Source organism: Dipodomys merriami, unplaced genomic scaffold (genome assembly GCF_024711535.1).
Source record: "Dipodomys merriami isolate MVZ:Mamm:240054 unplaced genomic scaffold, mDipMer1.0.p SCAF_33, whole genome shotgun sequence".
NCBI lineage: Eukaryota > Metazoa > Chordata > Mammalia > Rodentia > Heteromyidae > Dipodomys > Dipodomys merriami.
This window is the reverse complement of record NW_027204826.1, coordinates 15,201,016-15,224,254: the sequence shown is the minus strand read 5'-3', so window position 1 is coordinate 15,224,254 and position 23,239 is coordinate 15,201,016. Positions and strand designations below refer to the sequence as shown.

The following is a 23,239-nucleotide window of genomic DNA, read 5'->3' as shown; positions in this document are numbered from 1 at the left end:
ATTACACTTGGAAGGACAGGCCCGATGACCATGAATCCAGAACAACAGGCTGGGGACTACGAGGATCACCTAGCTCCTTGAGGTACACTGCCTCCCAAGCTGAATCCCTTCTGGGAAGGCTAAAGGAAGCTGGAGCATCTTCCACCCCAGCAATTCCATATGTACATGGAACTTACACACTTCATATGTGAAATAAAATTAGGGGAAAAAAAACTTTAAAATTACTTTAAAGAGTAATCAGCCTAATTACACAGACATTAATGCCAGCAGAAACATGCCAATTAATTTCTGGTAATAGATTTGAGTACTTTCCTGGTATTTACTTTAAAATGTTCCATAACATCTGCTGACTGAGATAAGCCAAGCTAAAAAAAGCTAAATGTTGTATACTTTTGCATATGTTGAACCTAGATTTAAAAGACATTACTTATTCATGGACATGTACATACGTGTATATACCTGTATACATAATTTACAAATACACACATATATACACATAGAACATGATTCTAACTCCGGGACCATGTAGAAAGAAGATGGGAAGGAGAAAGAGGAAAAAAGAAATATGGAGGGTGAGTAATTTTGAGCTACAGCAAATAAGAACAATGTATGAAGACAAAGAACTTCAATGGAAGCTGTTGATAATAGAGGGTGGAGGAATAGAGGAAAAGGCAGCAACAGAGAGGGTTCTCCGAAGCAACCCCTAACATATGTATGTCTAAAACACCAGAGTAAAACTTCTTGGCATAATTAACACACTAAAAAATAATAAGATAATAAATAATAAGCCCTACTGAAGAACACCAGTAGGAGTACAGAGGACTAAGCAACGGAGTGAGAGAAGATGGACATGCTTTACCTAGTTTTCATGTTTGAAAATGGAACAATGAAGCCTGCTGCAATGGTGTGAAAATGTGGGAGTAGAATGGGGAAGAGTGATAGTGAGGCGATCGCGAACATTGTTTACACATGTGGAAGTCACAATGAAATCCCCTTCACACAACGAATGGACACGAGTTTAAAAAAACGTTTTGTAGCATGTAACTCAATTTGGTTCAACCACTAACCTTTGGACTGCCATCACGTTTAGGTAGCGTGATTAGAAGGTGAAGACAAACAGGAATCTCAACCTTCCAGTGCTTTATAGTCCAGAGTCCACAAGAAAGACCCAAACAAGATGTAGGTGATGCTCTGAGACCAAGTGGGGTCAAGATACACAGCATCACATTACTTCCAAAAGGGGCAGGGGGATTTATGTCTCAGAAGAATTACTTTATGGAAAAAAAATGTCATGATCCAGGCCTCTAACAAAACCATACCATAGTACCATTTGTTCAGTTCAACAACTTTACCTAAATTCTCACAAGTCACATGAGGTAGATATGACTAAAAATCAATGAACAGTAACATCACAAATGTCACAATTCTACCATCATATAAACAATCTGGGATCCAAATTGAATTCTACTTTCAAAATTTAAACTGTGTCTTAAGAGGAGATATTACACTTACAATGGTTATAAACAGTCCTTATTCTTTACTAAATCTCCTTCCCCATACTTCTGCAAAGATGAGAAACATGAAAACTTGAATCAGGAAGGGAGTCACAATGTCAACAGAAGTAAACATCACATACTGGTTTATGAAATCACCTTCTGTATGGATGTATGAACATACATATGTGTATAAACATATGGAAGGAGGAAGAAGAGCAAGGGAGGAAGGGAGGGGAGTGAGGATCCACAGCAGATCAATAATACTTTTATTCAAAGCTGTGACCTGTAGAAGCAGCTGCTCAGAAATTGATCTGGGACTGCTAAAATAATTGTTTGCTTAGACAGAATGAGATGGGAAAGCGAGTCAAGGTGACCTAAAAGTGAGGTGGGGGGGTGGGTATTTGGCAGCACAAGTATATCTTTCTGCTGCTTGGCAAAGGAATCTATTAGCAAGTGGAAGAGTGTATGAGGGAGCTATTCTCAGCTCCATTTATGTAAAACTATAACAAGTGTCAGGCAGACATCAGGCCATGAAAGGCCTGATAGATATCTAGGAAAACGGTCCAACTGTTAGTCCAATATTTTCCCTTCAGACATGAACTCACAATCTAAAGGAGAAACTATGAATCACACGTAAAATGTGCCATACCTAGAATTTGTTTGGTCTGATTAAAGATTTGTTTTTCAAAAGAAAAACCGAGGTTTTTTTTTTTTTTTTTGCCTTTTTTGAAAAACCGAGGTTTTAAGAGAAATGGAGAACTGAGTATGTCTTGAAAAGACTTCATTAAATAGTAAACTGGAAGAGTTTCTACTGAAAAACAAAGCATCTCACCCTTGTTTCTGGAAATCAACCATGCAGATTGACAGGGCTAGTCTTTTATTAATGTTTTCTATTATGCTAAAGTGGCTCTCGAGATTAATTTTGAATTCCTATAGTGTTCTGTGTAAAGCAGCTAGGAAAAAAAATTAGTACTTAAGAACAAAACGTTTATATAGTATCGACCTAGTCATAAAACTAGAACTGCTGCACATGCACACATAAACCTTCTTCCACTGCAAACTCCAGAAACGTGATTATTTGCAGAGGGCATAAGTCCCATGACCACTGCCTTTGTACATAGTACATGTAAGACATTAACTACACTGCACCATACAGACAGGATGGGAAATTACATCCAAGTTGATGTAAAAATCACAATTAACCTTTTGCATTAAAAAAAAAATAGAACCTACAAGTAAGGAAGTCAGGCAGCAAGATTTTGAGCTACTTCAATGGTGTTTCTTTGTCCAGTCAATTTCCTGGTATTAGAGTAAAATAAAAATCACAGTTTTAGGGTTGGAGGCATGACTTAAGAGGTAGAACACCTGCCAAGCAAAGCACAAAGCCCTGAGTTCAAACTCCAGCACATAGGTATATGTAAATAATACAGTTATGGTTTTATATATTATAATACGTATATAATACATAAACTCATTAGCTGGAAGGGATCTGTCTCCAGCTTATGAACTGTAAGGAGTCCCAATAATGGCAATGAGATGCAGAGTTGGAAATACTAGGTGTGGACCCCAGGCTCCCTTGAAAACAAGTTTGTTTATGCTAAGAAAGTAACTCAATCTTAAAGCCTGATTCTTTAACCAAAAATGAGAATACCAGAACCTCACAAAATAGCCCAAAACACACAGCTGAAACTGTCGTTCTCATCAGCTTTTCAAATGTTCCAGTTGGTGATAGTTCAAGGAAAGGGGATCTCTAAAATATTTCAAAGATCTTCTCCAGCCAGCATGGACCAACAAAGCTTCAGTGCCAAATGTTGTTCAGTTGAAAAGAAAGTTTTTTTATTTCTTTAAATTTTATTGTCAAGGAGATGTACAGAGGGGTTACAGCTACGTAAGTAAGGTTCATTTCTGGTGGAACAATGTTATCCCCTCCCTGATTTATCTCCCATTTTCTCTCTCCCACCACTCCTTCCTCCCAAGTTGTAAAGTTCATTTCCAAAAATAAAAAGGGAAGAATAAACAAATCTACAAGCAGCACCATCTAAGTGTGCAGCACCAACGAACAGCTAAAGGTTCTCTTAAAAACATTTAGCCCACCTTTTCTAAGCCGGTAGGCAGAGGTCTGCCTCAGGCTGGAAGAGCTTTCCTGCAGGGTGCTTATCACTGCATAAAGCATCTGCAACCCATGGAAACGAAAAACTGCTACAGATAAACAAAACTGCTAAAGCATGACCCGAGGATTACTTCATTTCCTATTAAGCTAAAAGTGGAACACATCCCATCCGGACCTTCTCTTCTGAGGATAGAACAATCAGGACTTTGTTTTATCAGCTATCCAAAAAGGAACCCCCACAGAGCTTGCTGGATCAGCCACACCCAGTCCCTCACAGATGTCAATCTCTGAAAGAAAGGGTGCTTCAGTGATGGAAAATACAGTAAGAATGCTCTCACTTCTCTGTTTGGCATCGATGTATTTCAGAATCTGGTGTCCTTTTCTTCTTTTTGAATGGATATAAAGTTAAGGGAAAATTTTGTCTGCAGATACTATGATAGGAGCGAGGGCTAGTAGAAAAGTATGCAACCACTGCTTGACTGTGGTGTCTGATGCTAGATAGTACATTTGGGGAAATGCCTCTATATGTATAGGAGTATAAAAGGGGCTAATTAATGCTAAAAAAAAAATGTGATTTCCTGTATTCTAGAATATATCTCTAAAGCCTATACTTCTAAAGCCTCTACCTCTAGCTAGGCTGCTAACTAACAACCCTTTCCCCCACACACACACACTATCATATCCCTTTGTTCTACCCAGATGGAAATCTTGCACAGGTAAGGAGAAACTAGCTCAGTTCAGTCCAGGTCCTTTTGAGTACTGCAGCAGCAGGGTGGAGAACATGGTCAGCAGTGGCACTGGGCCCCTGGCCTCTGACAGGCAAGATAATATCACAAGATTTGGGCCCCTAACAGCTAAGGTTTTGGTGTGGGATTTAGGCCTCAGGCTCCAGCCCCAAGGCTGGACACCTGGGACTCAGTGCAGATATGGGCAGCAGCACAAGGTCCTGGCTCTAAGTACTGTCAGTCTTACTTTCTCCCTGGCCCACCACTTGTTCTCTGCTGCTAACTACTGCCTATTCTACCCAGGCTGCTCAGCTTGCCAACCTTCCTAATGTGTCCTGATGTCAGGGGCATTATCTCCCTACCTCTCTGTTGCAGTTTAACAGAGAATCTTTATTGGAACCTGATGTTATCACATCAGAGAGGTAGTAAGTAAGAGGGGCATACCTCCCCCCGCCCTGCTCAAAAAGTGAACTGAGCAGCCAGGAATAGGAAGGGATAAGCATACCTGCACAGAACACAGTAATCCCCTCAGGTTGACAAGGGTCATGGTGCAAGATCCACATTTCACAGCAAATTATACTCTTGTGCCAGGTATCTCATAGATAGCCTGAATGTAGTATTTACTGTAAAACTTGATCTGTTTTTATCCTATTTAGTGCAAAAGTGGGTTTAGTTTCAAGAGAACATGTTTCTCAATCATCAAATTTTTTGTATTAAATATTACTGTACATTATATAAAAAAAATTCAAACAACTCAGACAAAGTAGGAGGTCAAAATCACTACCAACATGTCACCAAGGGGTACATACTTTTACTTAATAAAAGGGAGAATTAGAACAGTTCTGGTGGTTCATGCCTGTAATCCTAACTATTCAGGAGGCTGGGATCTGAGGATTATAGTTCAAAGCCAACCCAGAAAGTCCCTGAGACTTTTATCTGTAATTAACCATCAGAAAACCAGAAGTGGCACTGTGGCTCAAAGTGGTAAAGTACCAGCCTTGAGCAGAAAAGCTCAGGGACAGTGCCTTGGCCATGAATTTAAGCCCCATGGCTAACCAAAATCTTTTTTTAAAAGGAGAATTACAACCGATCTTTTGCTTCTAAAGGAAGATACTATAAGGCAAGAAAATTATACTGTAAATCACCTCGAAAGATTATAATCTCTCTAGGTTCTTGCTAGAAAGCATTCAAACATGGCGGACGGGAGGGGCGGGGGGAGGGAGAAAATGGGACGCAAGTATAATTTCAGTATTTGAAGTGAAAGGTTTGTTTTAGAAGGCCATTTACAAATGTCTCCTTTCCCAACCTATCTGTAGGAACTATTATAAGATAAAAGGTTACAGACCAACACCAAGAAGTAGCTGCCTTCTGAAGGTCAATCAATCATCTAGTTTTAGTAAGGACTAAAATGTTACAAAATAGTGACAGTGAAATATACAGAGAACTCATAATAAGTCAGAACCAGCAATCTGGATAAAGCATGACCTTAAAAGCAAGAACAAGGCACAAAGCTCTTTTTCTTCTCATAGTCAGCCCAAATGACTAGGAACTGCAGAGCTAGTCCACACGTAAGCAGAAAGGGTGCACAGACGTGGCTATCAGAAGCAGCTGCTGCAAAAAGCCAGCTCACAATTAGCTAGTAACTGGGATGCACAAAGCATTGTACAGACTTTCCATCAAAAGAAATCTTGATTAATCCAACTGCCCTCAGCAGACAGGAAATCTGAGGCTATCATTACTACTAACTGACGCACAGAAATCATCAAAGGTAGTTCTGGAAGGAGACACAGACTCCTGCTCCAGGCTATGAATTCAATTCAAGAAGCCAGAGACTCCTTTTGCATTTATTTAATCAAAGAAAAAGAGGGGGGAGGGGGTGGATGTACCTTTCTACAAGACTGGCTTCTGAAAACCAGGATGAATTTCAGCTCACCAGAAGTGCTGATGGGGTGTTTTCTTTGAATACACCAATGAACAAAACAAATAAAACCCTTGTCTCTTCCATATTCAACACTTTAGGTAAGTACAGGACAAAAAATAACATATATAAACAAAATATAAGGTGTAAAAACTGAGAAGTACAGCCAGGTGCCAGCGGCTCACACCTATAATCCTAACTACACAGGAGAATGAATGGTATCTGGAGGACTGAGGTTTGAAGCCAACCTGGGCAGAAAAGTCTGCAAGACTCCCTCTCACCCAAATCACTAGAAAAATGCTGGGATGGAGGTGTGGCTCAAGTGGTAAAGACAGCAGCCAAACAAGCATGAGGCCCTGAGTTCAAACCCAGGTATTAGAGGAAAATAATTGAGAAGGGCAATGGAGAAAAATAAGCAAAGAGAAGAGAGGGAATGCTGAAAGGAGGCAGTAAAGTAAGGACCTGTAGAAGGGGGAAAAGGTTGAATTCAAGAAGAAGTCTACAACATCTAGAAGACAGTTTAAGCTTTTTTTTTTTAAGGATTTTTTAAAAAAGAAATTCAACACTAACTTTACCCCCTACATATCTTCACTTCTAGTCTTCCGCCACTAATTCCTAAACTAATCCAAAGGGCAGTGGCTGGAAAGACAAACAAACAAACCAAAATCCTGTAACGATGTCAATAGGAGGCTCCAGGTGGGAATCTTCTCTGCTGATCATCCACCATATTAGACCCGACATGCTAAGTGAGGTGCTGCCTCATCAGCACTGGGGAGCCTCTGCTGTGGTCAGCACCTCCTATAGGCAGCCTGACTGAATTTGGTACTAGACCCATCAGGCCAATTGGGAGAGGGAGAAAGTACTGAGCCCATGGCACTACAGACAGGATGAGAAATGGCTAAGGGAAAAGGTGTGTGGATAGCAGAAACCAAAGAAGTTAAGAAGAGGATTCCTGATCCACGAGAATGGGTCTGGAATGATTTCTGGGGATTCGGACAAAAATAGAGGATAGTGGCAGAGTCCACTGCCCATTCCAGTTGGCTTGGTTGCTAGGGCAACAATACTCAGAGTCAGTAAATACAAATGGACACCCATGGAGGGGTGTGGCTGCAAAGGGTGTGTACAAAGAAAACATCGGTGTCCTGGTTCCAAAGCCAAGGAAAGAAGTGGGTCCTGGTTCAGGATGGTGGGCTGGAAAAAAGGTCCAAGTAGCTACTTGTAAAGTTAAGAGCACTAGGCTCTAAGTATAATCCGTAAGTAAGGCAGACAATGACTTCAAAGAAAATAAATGCTTGCCACCTTTCCTAATTTAGGGCCCTGGCTAATGGAAGTGTAAGAGTTTACAGGAACCTGTCTCTCCAAGAGAGGAAACCTGGGAGATTTGGGGCCAAGTATCACAGCCAGAACCAGAGCTACATCCTTATCAGGTCTGTAATTTCTCCTTTATCTCCTTATATTCTCTTAGTACGTAACCAATATGTGTGGATAGATGTACGTATATGTATATATGTATGTATGTGTGTAGCATATCCTCTCTCTCATCCCCCCAACCTTTTACTCCTAAAAGCTTTCTAATTAGAAAAGAATAATTTCACAAAAATTATCTATATATGTCTAGTAGGAGTCCAGTCAGAGACTGGAGATTCTACCTAGTGAAGGAGCTGCCTCTCTCTATCATCAGTGCATAATAAATATAATAAATATTCGGGAACTATGATACTGAATGACCCCTGCTGGATATCCATCCACTGCAGGAAACAAGTTGTTGGGAGCTTCATGTTACCAAACAAGATACCTAATACACTTCAGAAAGGAACCTGACATCTATCCTGACCACACTCTTTAATTTCCTCTTCCTGAAAATTGGGGGTGTGGGCTCATCCTAGGCCTGGACTAGAATTTTTAAATCCTACACTTCCCAAGATCATTTCTGCCCAGAAGTACAAATATAACTCTCAATTGTCATAATAACCTCAGTTCTTGAAAAGGGCATAATTTCCAGAATTTTGTAAGTACCAGACAAAAAATAATTTCATATGAAATAACATGGGAATAAAAAAGAACAGAGCACAATTCAATACTAGCAAGGCCAGATATTTGAAGTGCTTCACAAACTTTGTAATTTTTTTAATCCAACTCATACCTACAAAGTAGAAGCACTACAAAATGTTGGCAGTTCAACTGTATCTAACTTTTCTCTAAAGGGAAATAGTTAAAACTGTTGATATTTTCAAAAGTTCTCTATCAAGGAGTATTATTCTTAATTTTGATGAAAATACATAAATTGTTTACTTTAAGTTCCACTGAGAAAGCTCATCTCCAAACACCAATCACCAACTTTCTGATGGTGGATCAGACCAAGAGATAAGCACTGTATCTATCTAGTAAATGCGACAAAAGATTCCACTCAGATACTTACCAGGAGCAATGGTCTCCAACGTATCAGAGCTGACTTTACGAGTACTTGTATAATGATGGAGGGTGGAACCCGAAAATACCAAGTAAAACACTACATCATCTTCAACTTTGTCCTCCTCGGCAAGCAGTACCGTAACAACACAATCACCCTAGGAAAGGAAAAGATTTACCAAGTTTGATTAGCAAGGCTCTTCTTAGAAATCTATCTTTATCAAAACACCATATTAAAGGAAACAAATCTGCTGAGTGTCGTGGCTCTTGTAATCCCAGCTACACGAGAGGTAAAGACCCACAGGATTTCAAAGTTGAAGGCTGGCCTAGAGTCATTTTGCTCAGGCAAAAAGTGTGAGAAACCCCCATGTGAAATCAATAAGAGTGGGGCTTCATACCAGTCATCCTAGCTATAATGAGAAGCAGGAACTAAATGGAAGGATTCTGGTCCAAGCCTAAACTTTAGGCCCTATTTAAAAACAAAGCAAAAAAGGCTAAAGGTGTAGCACAACTAGTAGAGTGAATGTCTGACGAGTTAGAAGACTGAGTTCAATTGCCAAAATAGAGAAGAACAAAAGTAGGAAGGAGGGAGGGAAGGGGAAAATGTCTAAACTTGGGCCCCCTCATTGCAGTAAGCATTGGATTTTCAAGGTGGGCTTGTTTTTTTTGTTTTTGATGCTAGGAAGGGAATCCAAGGGTTTTGCAGAGTAGCACTGAACTACATGCTCAGTACCTCTAATAGTTTTATACAAATATAATTACTGACTGGACAGTCATATTTTGAGAATTCAAAATATAAAATGTACCTGGAACCAGTGGCTCATACCTATAATCCTAGCTACTCAGAAGGCTGAGATCTGCGTATTGTAGTTTGAAACCAGACTAAGCAGGAAATTCCATGAAACTCTCATGTCCAATAAACTATCAAAAAGCTGAAAGCACAGCTGTGGCTCAAGTAGAAGACCATTAGCTTTGAGCAAAAGAAGCTCAGGGACAACACCTGAGCCCTGAGTTCAAGTCCCCCCATCAAAAAAAAAAAAAAAAAAGGAAATAGGACCTCTCCCCTCGGTATTAGAGGTAATTTACACATAAACAATTAAAAAGAGAACAGTGCATTACCCAAATAGGTTAAAGGACAGGAGTTTTTTTGAGAAGCAAAGATGGAGATAAGCTGTTATAACCTCACAGTCAGATGGAGGAAGAGAAGCTAAATGCTCACAGTCAGATGAAAGAGAGTGCTAAATGCTCAGTCAGATGGAGACTACTCATATCTACTTGACTTCTCTTGCCTTTTCATGGGGACAGATGATGGCTAACACAGGCAACTGAAATCCTTTCAGCAAAGCTTTCCATATCAGGTTCATTCCCAAGAAATAAGTTTACTCTGAGATATTTCTATACCTTCAATCATTGTGTAAAAACAATTAAGTCATACAACCTTATGCTCCAAATACTGAAGAGGAGGAAAAAAGGTTTATTCCCAAGCCATTCAAAATGTGGATTCCAAAGACAGCACTTGGAATTAAAATAGATGAGCAAATCACAAGCCATCCACATGGCTCCAATTTTACTGCAGTAGTATTAGGCATTCCGTTTTACTTGAAATGGCCTTGAAAGATTAAGCAAGCAGAATGGTGATGAAAAAATAAAAATTACGAACAGATTTCAGTTAAAAAAAAAACCAAAACTTTATTTAGGTAGTTGCTTTACTCCAACCCTCCTGAAGAAATGTCTGAATAAATTACTCTGCTATTCAAGGAAAGGGCCAGTCTCTAGGACAGATAAATCAGTCTGGCTGCAGAGTTAACAAGTGTGTCACACTGCCACCGTGATTCTCAACCATTCTCCATTATTACTGCAATGTGACTCAACCCCGAGAAGAGAACTCATCTGTGCCGCCACTTCTCCAGTCACTGAACTCAGGAAACAATGCTGTCTTTACAAAGACAAGTGCTGTATTTCTTTATGAATGAGAAATGTATCCTTGAACCTGATCGTGTTGTCAGGGTCTTAATTAAGTGTGCTGACAGACAGTTGCTAGATGAAAACAGCACTTCTCAGCTGGGTGCCAGTGGCTCAGGCCTGTCATCCTAGCTACTCAGGAGGCTGAGATCTGAAGATCACAGTTCAAAGCCAGCCCAGGCAGAAGCATCCATGAGACTCTTATCTCCAGAAAACTGGAAGTGACTCTGTGGCTCAAGTGGTAGAGTGCTCAGCTTTAAGCTAAAGACTGAAGGATAGGGAAGGTGGCTCAGTGGTAGAGTGCTTGCCTTGCATGCATGAGGCCCTGGGTTCGATTCCTCAGCACCACATAAGCAAAAAAAAGAAAAAAGAAAAAAAAGCCGGAAGTGGTGCTGTGGCTCAAGTGGTAGAGTGCTAGCCTTGAGCTGAAGAGCTGAGGGACAGCGCCCAGGCCCAGAGTTCAGGCCCCACCACCGGACCCAAAAAAAAAAAAAAAAAAAGAGCACTTCTCAGATTTGTGATATTCTTACCTACTAAAACATTTCAAATTTCTTTTTATAGCAATAACTATTCATTAGTAACAAGTTTATAATACTTTTAATAACAATGAAGCCTTTTAGGGGTAATATAATCTCAGTAAGATATGATTGTTAAGCTACACTAATTAGGTAGAAAGCTGGTCTGTGTTAATTTAAAGCTAAAAACTTTTTAAATGACTTGTTAGGAGCAAATATGACTGCCATCCATTAGTATTTGGCTTATGTTTCAAAATATAAACACTACATAAACCCTCAATGTTGATGTGTAAAAAGTTTTAAAGCATTTTGTTCTTAAAACATTTCTTTAATATATTTTACTTTATTGTTTCAACATTTTATTGTTGGCATGAATTCCTCCAGACCCATCCAGTAAACAAGTTTAATGGCCCCAAACTAATATGTTCGTTACCTTCCCTTCTGTTCTCATTACTGCAATCTTAAATCATTCACTCATTCATGTTAAACAAGCACACGGTGCCCTGGGTTTAATATGCTGTCTCTGCTATCGACCAAGTACTAGAATTACCAGGGTAAAAACTACCAGACCTACACCCTCTGGGGACAATGACAAGCATGCATGTAGACAGAATACCATGTGATAAATCTACCAGCTTGTGTAGGGAGAGAGATTGGACTCTCAAACTTTCCCTTTTACAAGGTACAACCTGGAAACTTGTATGGAGAAATACCTGTGCATGGAGCGAGCTGCTCAAGACTCAAAGCAGAGCAACTCAGGTAGGTACATATGCCCTTAAACATGTCATTACAATAAACATGTCATTACTGGGGGAGAATCAGCACTAGTTCATCTTTGTATACACTCAACATCTCTCTAAAGGGCCTGACCTACATATAGTTTCATGATTTTGCAACACTGAGAGAAGAAATTCCTCAAGATTTATATTTGGCTCATTGAGCAGCAGATGGCGCTCAATAAATATGTTGCATTCTCTAAAAAGCAGAGAAACTTTCTTCCCCCCAAAAAATGGAATACTTGAGACTTCAGTTGGTGAAGGAATGAAATTACAGACAATTGGAAAATATTTAATATATAGAAATCATCTAATGATGAATATTCTAAGGGATAATTCTAAGGAGGTAAGTGTGTGAGGTTCTCTTTGTGTTTAGATACCCAACTCAGTTTCTTAGTCCATTCTTGTTAAACAAACTGCAACTAGCTGGAGGGAGTTGAGTTTATTGGTATGTTTTATAAAAAGAAAATAAAACCCAACCCCTCCCTCATGTCCTTCACATCTCTCTAGAACTTCTACAAAAATTAGGTCAACACTTAACTAGACTGTCCCTTCTATAATGCCCTGCTAATTCTTCAGAAGAACCTAAGACTCCTCATGTAATTGTAACCCCCTCTGTACAGTATGTTCACACACACACACACACACACACACACACACACACACACACACACACACACACACACACACACACACACACACACACACACACACAAAAGAACCCAAGACTCCCATAACTGGTTAGCAGAAGAATATATATTTAAACACCTTACCTACTCAGATCCTAAACCCTTGCACTTTTCTCTGTGGGGGTTCCCCAAGTGTTATCCCAGAACTAGAAGCATTATGTAGGAACTTACTACACAGGTAGATTCTCAGCTCTGTCTCTAACCTCCTAAATCAGAGGCTCCAAGGATATATAGCCTAGCAATTTATGTTTTAATATGCCTTTAGGTGATTCCAGAGCATACTAAGTGTCTCTCCAAGGTTCTAAGAAATCAGCGGCTCCACAGCATTACACTCCATTGGGCCAGTATCACAAAGTTCTAGTGTCTGTCCTAAACTGTTCTCGTTTCTCCTAACTCAACTTCTCAGGCTCTTGGTCTGACTTTAATAATACCACCAATATACTTATAAACAAGTCCTAGGCAACAGACCAGTTACTTCCACTATGCAGGGCTGAGAATAGACACATGGTAGCAATATATGTCCTGATATCATTTGGAACCTTGGCTTCAGATAAAAAACCTGGTTTGAATTCTCTGTCATACTAACTGCATGAACTTATCAAGTGACCTCAAGTTTTTTTTTATATGGTCTCCTCATCTTTAAAATACAGAAAAGAATAAAGTCATCAGGATGATTTTAAGGAAGAATGAAAAATAGGACATCGATTATCATGGGTAGTAGCAAGTGTTGAATACATGAAGACATTTGTGATTACAATTTTGACAGGTATTTGTGCCACCTTCTACCACACATCATAATCCCATACTCTAGAAAAACTGGAGTCCAAATCTCAGCACACCATTTCCTAAAGTGCGTCTTTTTGCTATGTAATCAAGGAAAAGAGGACCCTTTTATTTCTGAGACTTAATAAGATATGGACAACCAACGATCACAGAATAAATGTCCTAAGACCTGGAAAATGGGAATTCATAGAAGAAAAGACACTAGCTCTAAAGAAACAGCTACAGCCATAGCTTCTTAAAATTATGCTGCCTGAGATCTCTTAATCATGCAAGACTGAATGACTAGACAATGTAGGAATGCCACAGGTGACCAAGAGGAATTCTGTGTTCAATAAAATGGATAAAGATAATTTCTGACCTCTAACAAATTCAAGATGATGACAGGGAATGGTTGGAAACAAGCCCATAATCAGACTGGTGGGTCTCAAGAACCAAAAAAGGAATGTACCATTGCCTGAGCAGGAAGATAAAACTCACATTTCCTTCTGTGGACAAAACAAAGAGACAGCTGAGAATTCCACCCTGGCCGCCAGATGCTGTGTATACCACATGGGGTCAGCAGTTAATCCAAACAGAGCTTTGTGAAGGGTACCAAGGATGCACAAGGGCCAACAGCTCTTTGTTGGTTTAAAAAAAAAAAAAGTAAATAACAACAAAACTGAGAGCAAAAGTGGTGTTATTTCTACTCAAAGAAGGGTAAGTAGTCTTCCCCCACATGAAAGTATACTGACGGAAACCATTAAAATCTCCAGAGAAATATGTGGGAATAAGAAAAATTACTGAAGATGTAAAACATTCACTGGTTAACCAATCAGTAATCTGTGTGCTTTTCCAGAGAATGTAATGTCTGTGTCCCCTCAATATTCCATCTGAATGGAGCCATTTATGGATTTCTGAAATGAGCGTTCAGTGGGCCAATTTGTTGAATCTAAGTCTCATCTCAAAACAGCATAGAGAAGGCAATGAAAGTCTAGTGTTACAACAAATATACTGAAACTTTAAAATACACATCTTCCTGTTCATAATTTCCCCTCTGAAAAATTAGAAAATCTTAATTCCTCACGTTGTCAGATCAATAAAAGGAAACTACTTAGAAGCACACACAGTTCCCAGTAGATATAGAGCACAGAAATCTTAGACTATTTGGGCTTTTTAAAAAATGCCATTGTTCGTGTAATGTCAGTCCCAGGCTTTCACTAGCAGAGAGCCTCTCCAAGGCCCCCATCCATGTGGTCAAAGCAAAGTGACACTGTCACTTTAGAGGACTCTGGATCACAAAGTCCTCCTGTGTGATTTCATTCATTGATGGATGCTCAAAGTCCCTGCCCTTGAGACAAACACAACAGAGTAAATGGAGAAAGGTGTGTGCACAAAGGTGCACCTCAAGTGTCGACGGTGTCACAAGAAAGACCGTGCAAACTGCAGCTCAGAAGAGAGGGGAGAGTGCTAGATTCCATAGGAGTAAGGGCTCAGACTAAGCTCCAAAAGGAGAAGTGGTAGGAAATGAATCCTGAAAGATGAACAGCTTTCTCTGTGTGTGTCTTGGGATCAGAGACTGCATTTTGGAGCAAGCAGGAAATGCAGTAACAGTTTTTCATGGCTGATCCTATTCTGCTTTCCATTCCTTAGAAAGACAGAGGACAGAACATTGGGGAACGGTGACTATTCTAATAGAAAGTCGTAAAATCATCAGTGACAGTCTTGTTTTACACGCTGTAAACAGGGAGAAGGCACCCAGTGCCTGCCAGTTTTTCTTATGAGTGCTGTCAGAATGGTTGTTTCTGCCTCCTCTCAGAAGATGTGACATGAAAGGGAAAAAAAAAAAAAAAAAAAAAAAAAAACACTGGTACGGAAGGAAAAAAGAGAGGAAGAACAACATAATAAACCAGATCTGTCGGGGTTCTGGAAGTATGCTTTCTAATTGGAATGGCTCTTCCTCTTGAAAATCTAATAAGGGTGGGTTTTATCCCAAACACATGGTAGGTAGTGATTATTATCCCATATATTATCATGGAGAATGTCTTGGAACAGAATTTCTATCTCTGAATACCTCATCAAATTAAATACTTTTGAATTACTTTCCTTTTCTCAGTATTTACTGTGTAAATAATGAAAAAAAATGTTTTTTGCCTTTCTCGAGGAAGCCCGAGATGGCTTTCTCTCTCTCTCTCTCTCTCTCTCTCTCTCTCTCTCTCTCTCTCTCTCTCTCTCTCTCACACACACACACACACGTACATACCTCACAGTCATAAAAAGGTAAATTTAATCACTGAAGAATCTAAGACATGAACCCCAAGTTTTCCCTCTTTGAATGTGTCCTTATGATCAGTTTGATTAGTGAATTTCAGCATTCAATATAAACCACTTTGGTCAAGGTTAGGCACAGCAATCGCCCCTACAATAGCCTCTAGAGTTGTAGCAACACAGCACATCAACCACAAAGTGTCCAAAGCCAACTGAAACACTTCAGAAAGTAGTAGAGGCAGTACTGTGATACATAAAAAGAATGGAAGAACCGCAGGAGTTATGGTTATGTTTTGTGAGAAATCCCTCAGTATTTCAGGGTCTTGACCTGACTCTAACTGGTTTGGGGCTAATAAATCACTATCTTTTTGAGGACCCACTAGGCATAAAGAATATAGCTACATAGTTCCACTTTTGTAACTTTGTGAAAAGTTATAAAACATACTTTGACTACTTCCAACTAAGAATGACTTCAAATAATAAACTGTTCTATTTCTACAGATCATAAAGATATTCCTGCCACCAAAAAATGATCTTTGTCCTATTAAGCTTTATCAAATACCTCTCCCCACTTCTGGTTGTTAAATTTTTTTCCTCTTAGGTAACTCAATTATTCCAACATGTATACTGTAATTCTCTTGTGTGTGTGCTCAGATCTTAAATTCAAGCCAACTAACAGCCTGCCTCCTGCAAAAGGGGTATAGGCTGTTTCTTTACGTGTACTTTTTGTTTTGTTTTGTTTTGTTAAGTGGGGGAACAAATTCTGTTACCTGACCAGACCTATCATAATCCCCTATGAAATTGCAGGCAAATCCCTGCCCCTCCTTCCCTTATTCCAAAGTCCAGGGTGCTCTAGCACCTAAGTCATTTTGTTTTGGAGATAGGGTCTCACTAACCTTACTTGGACTGGCATCATGCTCTCAATCCTCTAACCTATTCAGCCTCCAAACTAGCAGGGTAATTAATCTCACCTGGCTTATCTTGATTTTTTGTTTTTTTGGTAGTACTGGGGACATACATTCTACACTGAGCCACACCCCTCCAGCCCTTTTTTTGTACTGGTTATTTTTCAAGCAGAGTCTCACTTCCTGCCTGGGTGTGCACTTGGATGGTGATCAGTGATCTGCCTGTGTATGGCCTCCTGTCACAGCTGGGATGACAGGCATATACCCCCATGCCAAGCTTCCCATGTTGAGGTGGAGTCTTAGGGACTTCTCTGCATGGGGCTGGCTGTAACTACAATCCTCCTAATCTCAGGCTCCCAGTTTCCAGGCTGATGAGACGGAAGGGATCTCCCATATGTGTTCTAGCTGGCCTTGAACCGCATCCTTTAGATCTCAGCTTTCTAAGTAGCTAAGGATTATAGGCGGGAGCCACCAGTGCCTGGCTCCCTCAATCTCATCATTATTCAGTTTCTTCACTCTTCCAGAAGACTGGGTTTCAACTATCCTAAAATACAATGAATGATTCCTGTGACTCATCAAATTTCTCCTCTCTCCCCAGTCTCCTCCCACACGCAGAGCTGACCCCAGGCCTTCACTTCAGTGTCAAGTGATAAAGCTTACATGACTTTCTCTGAAATATAAAGCATGGTGCTCAGACTACTCATGCTACTTATTGACACCCACGAGTCCCTTGTACTTTTGATTCGGAGAAGATGAAACAAAAGTGACAATTCCCTCCTTCGGAAATCTAATATTTTTGCTTCCTTTTCAGCTGTTATTCTGGGGGAGGATTTATTTACTGTCACTGGGATCTGGTTGCTAGGTCCAGTAGCTTACTCTGTAGGAGTGATAGTAGGGCTTAGTTTTCTAAATATTAACCTTTCCCTCAAGTGTTTGGCTTTTTTCTTACTGACTGCTTCACCCTTTACCCTTTCTGACAAAGGGCTATGGTTGGTACCTATACAAGGAGAAGAGCTCTAGCTCCAAAGGGTATGTATATTCTGTTTATTAAAAATGTTAACAGTCATATGGTTTCCTGAAGACAAGTAGCTCAGACCCTAAGTCACATAAAGACTAAAGAAAATCATTCAGGACTCCAGAATTGATCAGACTGCTTCTAGTACATTTTCCTGGTAGGTGTTTCATGGAACACATCTCTAGAATGCCACTCTAACACAAAAGAGGCAGTCTATCTACCACCACCACCATCCCCCTACAAAAAAAAAGAAGCAAATTTCTTAGTTTGACCTAAACAGCTTTTCATTTATTTCACTCAATGAATGCTAAATTGACTGCCTATTGCATCCATATTGCTATGTGCCTACTGGGAGCTCTGGAAAGGAAATGGGGTCTCTTTGCTTTTCTCATTTCCTAGAGGCTGCATTCCTTGGCTCACGGCTACTTCCTGCACTTGCAAAGCCAGCAGTGAGGCATCTTCAAATCTCTGACTGTCTTAACACATTCACTCCCTTACAAGAACCCCTATGATTACAATGAGTCACCCAAATAATTCAGGGTAATATCCCATCTCAAGTTCCACAATGTAATTAATTATAAGAAGCCTCTTTTGCTGTGTAATGTAAACACAGACACAACTACTAATTTCCTTTCTTTAGAGAGAATTCTTTCATCCAGAATTCCAAGGTAAACAGCGCTTCTGCAATGACAGTTCGCCACCTAGCTGCCACACAGAATAACTCATGACGGCAGAAGGAAGATGGCCGTTCAATTCTTAGACATGTACAACAGGTACAAACAGGAAGTTAGCATGCTATCTACAGGACAATTTGTTTTATCTGTGCATCCTATTACCTACCCTGGCTAGATTCCTTCAAAAGCTTATAGGTATTGTTTGTTCCCAGCTCAGTCTATGTATGTATTTAGTCGTTTAGTTAATTCAAACTCAATTCCTGAAGTGTATGCCAGTTAAGCCATGTGTACAATGTATAAAACTTGCTTTCATATTTCTGTGTCACATGAGAGTGGCCATTGATTATGGCAAGTAAGTGATACATACAGGCAGAAAACTCAAAAAGAAATACAGTATTCAGAGAAGACATGATTATCAAGTATTAATGTAATTTTTGAAGAATGTGCTAAAATGACAATAATGAGTAACAGCACTTAAAAAAAAATTTTTTGGGGGGGGGGGTCCGGTCATGAGGCCTGAACTCTGGGCCTGGGCGCTGTCCCTCAGCTCTTCAGCTCAAGGCTAGCACTCTACCACTTGAGCCACAGCACCACTTCCGGCTTTTTGCTTTTTGCTTATGTGGTGCTGAGGAATCGAACCCAGGGCCTCAGGCATGCAAGGCAAGCGCTCTACCTCTGAACCACCTTCCCAGCCCCAGCACTTAAAATTTTTAACAAAAAAAAAACTACAGTATTTACTCACATATAATGGAGCTTGCTGTGGAGTAAGTTTCATGACCGAGGACACTGAAAGAGAAATACAAGATATAAATAAGAATAAACTATTAAAAAGATGTTTCCAGAAATATAAAAAACACTTAAAGGTCCAGCTCTGTGAGTGTAATCCAACATGTACGATTACTGTGTATCCGGCTTTCCTTAGAGTTTGGGAAGGAGGAAGCTCGAAGACTGCTGAATTACTTCTATTCCAGACTGAAATCTTTCGAGAAAAATAAAGACAGGAGGCTTTTCTGTCACAGAAATTTTCAACAACCAAGAGGACATTTAAAGCAATACCAAAGTAGAACCAGTAGAATCTGGTTTGATATAACCCTACAAACTCAAAAAATGCTGCATACCCAGGAAGGAGGCTCTTCCCACATCCACCAGGGAGGACTGGGAGGGTGAGAGATGACAGAAGAAGGGACGCTGCAGCTTGCCGGGAACAGCTGAACGGCTATCCTTCTCAAAGCTAATGGCTGAATTCCCTGGTTATTTCTGTCACTAAATGAATTCTCACAAAAGAGCTTTAGAGAAGTCTTCCAGAGTTGTATAATATACTTCTGAATAGTAAGAATAGCATGTTCTCCAAAGTTGAACTTGGTGATTCACTAGGTCTTCAGAATGGCAAATCTTCCGCCAAACACTCTGAATGTGGACATAAACCAATTTCATGCTCAGTAGAGTCAGAGTAGACCCGAATGACTTCATTATAATTCCATCTGAAGAAGTTTCTTATTCAAAATACATAAATTAAGGTACATACTAACCATAAATGTAAACAGCACAGAAATGTTATTCACACGGAAAAAAAAAAATAAATTCCACATCTAGTATTCTACCAGATTATAATAACCTCACTGGCAATGAAGTGAAATCCAAACAGTACAAATTAAAGGTTATCAAACCCAGAGAATGATGTCCATGGGTGACCATGGGTGATTACAACAAATTCTTCTGGGTGTGAAAATCCTCACAGATCTGCTCCAGATCAAGCTATATATTTCTGGAACCAGTTAACCAAAAAGGCAATTAATACACTTTGGGAGGCTCTGGAATCTAATCATCTCTAACCAGTTGCAGACCACCGGCTTCACTGTGTTCTGCTGGTATAAAGGCAGTGAGAGAACCAACTCAGGCACCTCTGCACCTATTCTCAATTCTCCACAACTGAATGAACTTCCTGGTTCTGGCACACTTTCCTCCCTGCCTGCCTTCATTTAATGAGCTTTTGCCTTTAGATGCTAAAATTGAATGAAAACCAGTCTAGAGAAACGAGGAAATAAGCAATTTCTCTTTAGTGGAAAAATTAAGTATATTTCAAGTCCATTATAAATTCAAGTCGTAAGCATGGATAAAAGAGAAAGTTATCCATTTTTGTTTGTTTGCCGGTCGTGGGGCCTGAACTCTGGGCCTGGACACTGTCCCTTAGCTCTTCAGCTCAAGGATAGTGCTGTACCACTTGAGCCACAGCACCACTTCTGGCTTTTTCTGCTTATTGTGGTACTGAGGAATCGAACCCAGGGCCTCATGCATTCAAGACAAGCACTCTACCACTGAGCCACCTTCCCAGCCCACCCATTTAGTTTTAAATCACTGGGTTTTTAGTCAGCTTTCCAGATCCTATTCAGACTGTCCTGGGACAATGGCTAATTTGAGTTTCTGTGGCTGAAGCTGAGTAAGAGTGCTGGTGAAACTCACATGGATCTAAGGAAGGATCGATGCCATCTGAACTGTGGGGAATCATGAACTCATCCAGACATATTTCAAAGCCAGAACCTGTACAAGTTGTCCCAGTGCAGGCATTAAAGAGGGATGACAAAGTGTCAGTTCTCCCACACTGGCCAAGAAGACAGGTCATTGTTACGCAGGCAGCACTGGCTGCCAGAAAGAATAGTTGTCAAAAGCAATCAAAGCAATGATCAGAAGGTTCCAAAAATGGAGACTTGTGATGGTAAGTTCAGATGACTTTTAGGTTTCAATACTGACCCACAAGGAGAAAGGCAGAACTAACCTTCATAGAACTTTCTATTCTCTCCATTTTAATGGTAAAAATATTAAATGTTTCCAAGATTACATTATCTAAAACTAAAACAAAAAGTGAGAGAGACCAGAGTCCCCAAAAAGAGGGATTCAAGCCCTGATATTGACACATGTACTTTTCTCCAACATAGCTAAGCAAGTCCTTGTTTTGACAACAGAATTTTTTTGTGAAATCTTCCCAAAAGGAAAGTTAATGAGCTGTGCTAAATCTACCAAATAACTTAACCAAAAAATATTAAGAGAGAAACTCTACTATTTCTCCCTCAGCAAATAACCAACTAAGTAATTTAAAGCAAATTCACAGGCTGAAATCAGGCTGCTTTCACATACCAACACATGAGAAATGAGACTAATAAGCTCATCTAGCATTAGAAAGATTAAGAATGGTAATAACAAACTTCCAAAACTTAAATGAGGTGGTGTTAGAATATTCACCAAATGCACTACTCAAAACTAAAAGCAGCTACATGTACAAGGAGTCACAAACTTGAAGGGTATAAAATAATAAGCAGAGGTAATCACTGAGTGCTTTTGTTTTCCCACATCTTCCACTCTATTTTATAGTGCTGAAAGAAAAGTAACACATGATGTAAAACAAGACTCACCCAATTTTAATGTTAACTGTCTCAGTTATGTAAACAGATGCTCTCTCTCAAGACCTATACATAAATCGCTCTTCTGTCTGGTGGCTTATTTATTGGTTTGTTTTGGTGGCACTAGGGATCAAATCCAGGGCCTTGAAAGGCACCACACAAACTGAGCCACAGCTCAGTTTTAAAAGAAGCAAAAATGGTGGCTTTAATCCTCCTGCCCTTGTTACCAAGATCAGAAAGGAAAAACCAACTCTCTGGAAGGTGGGGCCCCAGACAGAGATAAAGCAGGAGGCAAGTTTCACCAAGCGGAAAAAGGAGGCTCACAGAGCAGAAAGAACAGCACAACAAGATAAGAACTATACAGATGAATGAGAAGTACAAAGAAAGGGCAGTAGGAAAGAACACTTCTATGACTCACATAGCTCCAGGAGGCCTGTCCTTAGAAATCAAGAAAAGGAAAGGCAACAGCATCAACAAATTTTCTGCCTTTTGTTTTCTTTATGCTCAGCTCAAATTTCTATTATTCACAATTGTAATCTCTAAGATTCACAAAAAGTAGCATTAGAAGATGCTACATGGGCTACACAGACTTAATCTCAAACCCAGGAAGAGCCAGGAATCTGCTGTAAATCAGAATCAAATCAATTAGTCCAGAGCCTCACCATGGCTTCTCTGAGATGCAGCATGTCATAGTTGGCTTTCCAGTCCACCTGCAAAGGCTATGCATTCCCCTTATCTACCGTAAAGTCAAACACCATCAGTCACAAAGCGTGGTATAAGGGGTACTGGGAACGCTGAGCAGCCTGGGTCAGCAGCCCAGGCCAGTCATCCTTCTTCCCAGGGAGAAACTGCTGCCAGTTTTCCTGCCTGCGCTTGTAGACGTGAGCGCCAGGGCCTCATCACCGTAAGAGAATCTCTCTAGGCAACATGTGCCCCTCTGACTCAACCTTCCTAAAATGCTGTTTTCATGCTGTAGTACCCTCTCTGCATACCGTGTAGTAAGTACAATCTTTTTTAAAACATTTCTTTTGAAGTAACAACTAATTCTATTCCTTTACGAATTCTCGGGTACAGAACTGACATAGTAATCTTCCATGACTCAAGAAAGAGAGAGGAAGTGGCGCTGTGGCTCAAGTGGTAGAGCATTCGCCTTGAGCTGAAGAGCACAAGGACAACACCTAAGCCCAGAGTTCAAGCCCCATGACTGACCAAAAAAAAAAAAAAAGCTGATCTTTTTGGGCTGGGAAGGTGGCTCAGTGGTAGAGCGCTTGCCTTGCATGCTCGAGGCCCTGGGTTCGATTCCTCAGCACCACATAAGCAAAAAGCAAAAAGCCGGAAGTGGCGCTGTGGCTCAAGTGGTAGAGCGCTAGCCTTGAGCTGAAGAGCTGAGGGACAGCGCCCAGGCCCAGAGTTCAGGCTCCACGACCGGACCCAAAAAAAAAAAAAAGAAAGAGAGAAAAAATATAAAAGCAGTTTGGGGGCAAATTTGCCTACTTTAGTTTTTTTTTAAGAGCTTCCAACCTCCAGTGTGACCTATCAGTTATGTAAAATAAATAGTTTAATCACTGTTCTGGACATGTGTTTCTATGAATATGGTTTCAGGGCCATAGCTTGATGGAGGGC

At 40.2% G+C, this 23,239-nt stretch overlaps 1 protein-coding gene across 10 annotated transcripts in view; it reads right to left on the bottom strand.

Annotated features, from left to right (window-relative positions):
* The window catches only part of Akap13 (A-kinase anchoring protein 13), a 174,876-nt gene that overhangs the window by 115,189 nt on the left and 36,448 nt on the right, over positions 1–23,239 (bottom strand). For all 10 annotated transcript variants that reach the window (XM_070043194.1, XM_070043196.1, XM_070043199.1 and 7 more), the window contains exons 2-3: positions 18,964–19,007; positions 8,669–8,816 (exon numbers count right to left, since the gene is read on the bottom strand). In XM_070043194.1, coding sequence (XP_069899295.1) covers positions 8,669–8,816; positions 18,964–18,996 — 181 coding nt within the window. In that variant the 5' untranslated portion in view covers positions 18,997–19,007. The remainder of the gene's footprint in view (positions 1–8,668; positions 8,817–18,963; positions 19,008–23,239) is intronic.